Below are 7,123 nucleotides of genomic sequence, written 5' to 3'. Positions count from 1 at the left end.
TAAAATATTTATCTAATTCATTTTATATTAATATTATCTTAAAATCCTCTCTTTTGTTTTAATCTATAATTAATTTCCTTAGTTCAATTATTCAATTAAATATTATCTTTTATATAATAGAAAAATATTTAAAATTTCACATAATATTCCAACTCATATAAAATGATATATTATGATTTTTCCATAATTTACTAAACTGAAATATTATTTTAAATAAATTTGAAAACACTTAGTTACATTTAAATCATTTCTTTTAACCTTAAGTAACTCAGAAATCAAAATAAAATAGATCCGATCTCCAATAAATCCAATTTTACATACTTATGTTCATAATAATATAATTAACGTACTGGTAAAATTTGGTAGGTTCATGACCAGTAAAAATGATTTTATTATGTTTGGAAGATTTTAAAAACAAGTTTAGGGTTTCATTTAGGGTTGGAATCCGAACCTATATGAATGTGGCTGGTAGAATGTGGCTAGTAGTACATGTAGTAGGAATAAGGTAGTATTTGATATGTCTTTATGTATTGGGAATTACTCCTAAAGATTGTAAATTTGCTATTGGAAATTGAGTGTTCAAAGTTGTAATTGGATATTGATAACAATCTTTCATGTAGTAATTTTAGTGTAGAAATAAATTTCTTAGCATAGTATATTCGTTACTCAAATCCATTTATCTCAATTGCATCTAATCGTTGCTTGACGTAGAAGTAATATCACATAATAGTGTTTTCGACGTAAAAATCGCAAATTTATTTCAACGAAGAAATCGTTAAATTCGGGTCATTACAAATTCGGCTAGCTCCAACAAGCCTAATCCAATCCTTATGTTCCTCCTAGAGCACCAACACCATATCCTCCTAGAACAACCGGCCAAAGAGCTAGTGGCAAGTGTTTTAAGTGTGGTAAGCTCTGCCATTATGTGAGTTCTTGTACCTCTAATGTTGTTAGGCGAATCACTTATCTGATGAATTTTGCAATGATGGTCAAATGCTCCCGGATCAAGAAGAAGCACTAGAAGAGAAAGATGTTATTGAAGATGTCTTATGCAATGGGGAAGAAGAAGAAGAAGAAGAGGATCTTCTTGTTTTGATGAACTTATTGAGTCTTGAAGCAAAGGGTGAATATTGGAGAAGGAGAGCATTATTTCAATCTCGTTGCAAGTCTATGGGAAAGGTATGTGAAATTATTATAAACCGTGGAGCTTATGAGAACGTTGCTAGTGCTAAAATGGTAGAGAAGTTGGCTTTACCTACTATTCCACATCCTATACCTTATAAACTTACATGGGTGGACCCAAAGCACTAGGTGAGAGTTTGGAAGCGTGTCCGATTTCCTTTCTCTATTGGGGATTACAAGGATGAAGTTATATGTGATGTAATTCCTATGACGGCGTGTCACCTCCTACTCGGAAGATCTTGGCAATTTGATAGGAGAGTTCATCAGGGTATGAAAATACTCATTCCTTCATCAAAGACTCAACGAAGTACAATCTTACTCCTAGGAAGCCGGCTTTAAAGGAAGAAAATTACCCTAAGAGTCTCGGCATAACCTTGGCACACCTTCATGGAGGATCTTGGCCCCCTCTTCCCAAGGTAAAATCTACATCATTCCTTGGTAGCTCTAGTATGTTGATGGATCTGAAGCCTATTGCGAGTTTGTTGATTGTTCTACCAGTTCTTATACTAATATGAACAATGCAAGTGATAAGGATCTTCTAGACTTGAAAACTGTTGATTATTGTTCTTCTCCATGCAATGTGTTTGTTCCCCCATGGCGGTCCCTTGTTGTTTATGATTCTAATGTTGTCAAGGAAAATAATGTAGCTATATTTGATGATGAATTGCTAGTCTCCACCGAAGATAAAATTTCCTTTCCAATTGACGAATCTTCTCATGAGTTGCCTAATATTGATATGAACTGAGAATGGGGAATGAGAATGGGCAAGTTTCTAAGTGGTTATCTAGTTTGTGTTAAGTGGAGCAAATGTGGCCATGGGATGAAGCTCAATGGCCGTGACCTACTTGAATTCACAAGTGATGATCCGTTTGAAATTGAAAAGACTATTGACCATGGTTATTATAAGATCAAGTTGGGAAATGGAATCTCTTGCACGGTGCCAACCAATGCTCTTTCTCATCGTCCATTAATCAAGATTGGGACTTCTCTCAATAAGGTTACTTTTCAAGAGTGGGAGGATGATGGCGGAGCATCACCAACAACGTTCTCTAAGGCATTGATCATCAAGAACAAAAGGAAGAAGAAAGTCAACAGTTTTCCATCGCTGGTCAACACTGGAGATCCTCTAAGAGCTGCTGCCAAAGCCGGTGAATAAGCCATGAAGAAATTTAATGAAAGTGGCTAAATATTCTCTTTGAGTGCACACCAAGTAATGATGTTTTATCTCATTACTTCTATTTACATTTTGGACTTGTGTGCAATAAGTTTAAACTGTTAGGGACTAAAGTGGTATTTATTAATGTCCATAAATCGCTTGCGTGCGTTGGATTAGTCATTATGCTTTAATAATTGTTACATTTTCGTCTTTGGCTACTTAGAGTGTGTTTTGACTCTTCAGTTAGTCATGTGACTACTATTCTATATATATATATATATGAGAGTTTATCCAATATGGGTAGACAAGTTTATGGAAAATGAGTTTAGTGTTGTTTGCTTATGCAAATTAGGGCAACTCTTGGTGAGTGTGATGGCTTTCTTTCTTTCCACACATTCAAATCTCTCTTGTCTCATCTCTTTTTTTCTCTCGACTTCAAATATCAATTTCTCCTTCTTTCCTCAACCAAAACGAGTGATTCTTTCTCCATAGCAATCCTAAAGATGTCTACTTTCTTTTTCAATCATTGTCTGACAAAGAAATTCTGGCCAGATTCCGGCAGAACCTAACATGTCCGGCTAGGTCAGAAAATGCTCACTTTTCATTCTCTTGTCTTTAAACATCAAACATTCTTCTTAGTCACAATTAGGAATTCGATTATTCTAAACAAAATGAATCTAAAGGCTATGTTCTTGCCATTCATCATTTAAAGTATGGTTTAAGTCTCATTTAAAATCATTTTCTTTCGTAAAAATACAAGCTTTACTTAGTCAAGTTCTAGTTTCTCTTTGGATCCGTTTTGTTCTTGTGTTTCCAGCCAAACTCGGGCCATCGACGACTGTGCCCGCCATCACAAGTGACTCAATTATCTCCAAGTTGGTGCATCCAATCACTAGGTTCATTATAAATATCTTTCGTATATGGTAGGTCATTAGAGATTCATGGAATACTGATTTTAAAATTACATGATCATAGGATCTTCCATATATAACTTGTTGTATTATATTCATATATCGCTGCTTATAATTATAGACTAGTAGTATGATGAAATAAATGAATTATTATTCAATATTTAAATTTTCGATTTGGTATCAGTGCATACAGGTTGTTTTGGCTACGAGTTCTTGTAGTATGAAATATAGTAAACTTGAATCTGATTCATCTGGATTATCATCTCTGCCTGTTGTACATGTCCAGTCCAAAAAATCCCAGTTTTAATGCCGGTATCATCCTTAAAAAAAGTAATTATGATATATGGTCTCAGATTATGGAGATGCAAATTGTTGGTCGTGAGAAGCTTGAATATATTATGGGTAGAACTAACCCTCCAAATGAAACCTTTGCAAAATGGTATGCTGAAAATCATAAGGTTAAAGGGTGGTTGTTGACTTCTATGTCTCTGGAAATCATGAAGCACTACATTCGATTACGTACTGCGCGTGAAATTTGTTCTGCTCTTGCCAAGTTGCTCTTTGACGGGTCAAATGAGTCACAGAATTTTGCTCTAAATCAGCGTGTTTTTTCAACCAAACAGGCTGGTCGCGCTTTATCTACTTACTGTGCTGATCTTATTGAAATTTTTCAAGAACTTGATTATCGTGATAAAGTTCAAATGAAAGATCTAGACGATGTTATTGAATATAAGAAATTTGTTCAAAGATTACGTGTGCACATCTTTCTCAATGGGTTAGATGCAAACTTTGATCAAATTCGAGGGGAAGTTCTTCGAAAGGATCGCGCTTTGGATCTGAAAGAAACTTATGCCTATGTACGTAGAGATTTTGATCGTCGAGAAACGTTGAAAGGTGAATCAGATCGCTGAGAATCCGCTACTATGGTTGCTCATGAAAGAAAATGTCAACAAAACAAGCCATCTGGATCATAAAGTAAGAACGATAACATATAATTTGTGCGTTCTCACTATGGAGGAAAAGGGCATACAAAATCCAGGTGCTATGATATAATTGGATATCTAGAATGGTGGGATCATTCTAAGGCACCTTGGAAAAAAATTCAAGGTCTAAAGGCCATGCTTCTCCCTTTATTGCTAAACCATCAAACAAATAGCAAGAGAACCCAACTCATGAAGCTACCGTTGCTTTTGCAAATTCATCATTTGATCATGGTAAGGTTCTTAATACTATAACATCTAATAGTAGTACATGCATAATGAATTCTGGTATGACTGAACATATGACATTTGATGTCAATAATGTGAAGTCCATGAGATCCTCCATGCAACAGGTAGCATCTACATCCAATGGTGATTCTGCTCCTATAATAGGAGAAGGCTTAGTCACTCTCACAAAAAATTTAAATTTGGATTTTGTTCTTGTTGTTCCTACTCTTAACCATACTTTGTTATCTATTGCACAAATTATTATTGTTTTGAAATGTTTTGTAGTTTTTGGCCTGACTTTTGTGTTTTCAAGGATATACAGACACGGAAGACAATTGATTATGGTACTAGAAAAGGTAAGCTTTATTATCTTGATCTCAAACCAAAAAGCTCAAAATAGTTGGCTCATGTGTTTGTAGCAGATACATCGGATAAACTTCAAAAAAAAAAATTGGTTATGGCATAAACGTTTAGGACATGCATCTTTTGGATATTTGAAAAAATTGTTCCCTAAATTGTTTTCTCAAATTAGTATTGTGGATTTTAAACATGATGTTTGTGAAATAGCAAAATGTCCTCGTGTTCTATTTTCAATAAGTATGAATAAGAGTCTTATGCCATTTATGATAATTCACTCTGATGTTTGGTGCCCAGCACCAGTTAATTCTTTAAGTGGTGCATGCTGGTTTGTTTCGTTTATTGATGACCACACACGAATGACTTGGGTTTGCTTAATGAAATCAAAAAGTGAGGTTAGTTTGATGTTTAAAAGATTTCACAAGATGATAACCACTCAGTATCAGTCTCATGTACAAGTTTTTACGCAGTGATAATGGTGGTGAATTTTTTTAATCTAGATTTGAAAAAAATCTTGACTTACATGGCATTGTTCACCAAACGTCTTGTTTGAATTCTCCCCAACAAAATGGGGTAGCTGAGCGTAAGAATCGTCATCTTCTTGAGGTTGTACGTGCTTCACTATTTGGAGCTCACACACCTGCTAATTTTTTAGATGAAGCCATTGGAGTTGCAGCTTATCTTATCAACGGAGTTCAATCAAGTGTACTGGAATTCCAAACTCCATCAGACATTCTTCAAAAATCAGTAAGTGCTCCTTTTGAAAGAAATTTGCCGCCTAAGATATTTGGTTATGAACATATAAGGAATAAATTAGACATTCGAGCCTGTCGGTGTGTATTTGTCGGTTGTGGTTCACATCAAAAAGGATATCGATGTTATCTTCCCCCTTCTAAAAAATTATATGTCAGTTTTGATGTTATATTTCATGAAGATATTTCGTTTTATCCTATTCCGAGTCCCACTTCAAGGAGAGAATCGAAATGAAGTGGAAAATTATCATTCTTTTGACATTATAAATTCTTTAAATTATGATAATAATGGAGACATCGGTACTAGCAATGATAAAATGCTTGAGAGTAATCAATTTAATGAAAAAAGGCATGACAAAATTGATGAAGGCCATATTATTGAGAATGACAATTGTACAAAGGAAAATTTAATGCCTTTAGCCTTTGACCATGAATCACATGTATTGATGAAGAATCACCAATGTTTGTTTCTCAAAATGATACACCATCTAACCAATTGCCTTCTCAAGATGATTCTACAACTCAGGTAAATTCTGCATTGCTATAATTAAAAATACTATCCGATAGAGCTATAAGAGGAATACCAAAAGTAAGATATGAACCTATTCTCACTTCAGAACCTAAGTATCCTCTAAGCAATTTTGTTTCATGTCATAATTTGTGAAAAGAAAATTTATCATTTGGGAATCACATATCAACAGTATTTATTCCTAATGGTGTGCGGGAAGCATTGGGAGATCCTAAATGGAAAAAAGCCATGAACGAAGAAATGAAGTCTCTCCAAAAGAATGCAACATGGGAAATGGTTTATCTCCCAAGAGGAAAGAGACTTGTTTGTTGTAGATGGGTGTTTACCGTTAAATACAAAGCTGATGGAAGCATCGAACGCTACAAAGCAAGACTCATCGCCAAGGGATATACTTAAACTTACGGAGTAAACTATATAGAGACATTTGCACTAGTGGCAAAAATTAATACAATACGTAGTTTGTTATCCTTGGCGGTGAATCTTGATTGGTACTTGTAATAGTTCGATGTAAAAAATGCATTCTTGCACCATGCAAGAAGAAGTTTACATGGTACTGCCTCCGGGATGTAATATGAAAGCTAAAAATCGAAATCGAGTTTGTAAATTGAAAAAGGCTTTGTATGGTTTGAAGAAATCTCTTGGAGCATGGTTCGGAAGGTTTACAAAGTCCATGAAATCAATTGGTTACAAGCAATGTAACTCAGATCATACTCTCTTTTGGAAGCATAAAAATGGAAAAGTCACTGCTCTTATAGTATACATTGATGACATGATAGTAACAGGGAATGATCTTGAAGAAAGGAAGGCATTACAAGACCATCTAACTCAAGAGTTTGAAATGAAAGATCTTGGACAATTGAAATATTTTCTCGAAATTGAAGTGTCCAGGTCAAAGAAGGGTATTTTCTTGTCTCAACGAAAATATGCCTTAGATCTATTAGAAGAAACTGGTTTGATGACATGTAAGCCAGTTAGCACCTTAACAGAAGAAAATTTGAAGCTAGGAGTGAATCCTGATCAAGTTCCAG

At 34.8% G+C, this 7,123-nt stretch overlaps 1 protein-coding gene across 1 annotated transcript; it reads left to right on the top strand.

The window, feature by feature from the left end:
• The first annotated feature begins 3,605 nt into the window (after positions 1-3,605).
• Positions 3,606-6,491, top strand: LOC139882620 (uncharacterized). Its single transcript, XM_071866903.1, has 5 exons — positions 3,606-4,106; positions 4,406-4,698; positions 5,315-5,561; positions 5,749-6,028; positions 6,268-6,491. Exons 1-5 carry the CDS (start codon positions 3,606-3,608, stop codon positions 6,489-6,491), a joined length of 1,545 nt encoding a protein of 514 aa, XP_071723004.1.
• Positions 6,492-7,123: the final 632 nt, after the last annotated feature.

Source organism: Rutidosis leptorrhynchoides, unplaced genomic scaffold, assembly GCF_046630445.1.
Source record: "Rutidosis leptorrhynchoides isolate AG116_Rl617_1_P2 unplaced genomic scaffold, CSIRO_AGI_Rlap_v1 contig291, whole genome shotgun sequence".
In the NCBI taxonomy this organism is placed as follows: domain Eukaryota; kingdom Viridiplantae; phylum Streptophyta; class Magnoliopsida; order Asterales; family Asteraceae; genus Rutidosis; species Rutidosis leptorrhynchoides.
Note: the sequence above shows the minus strand (reverse complement) of the source record. Positions and strands in the feature narration are given on the sequence as shown.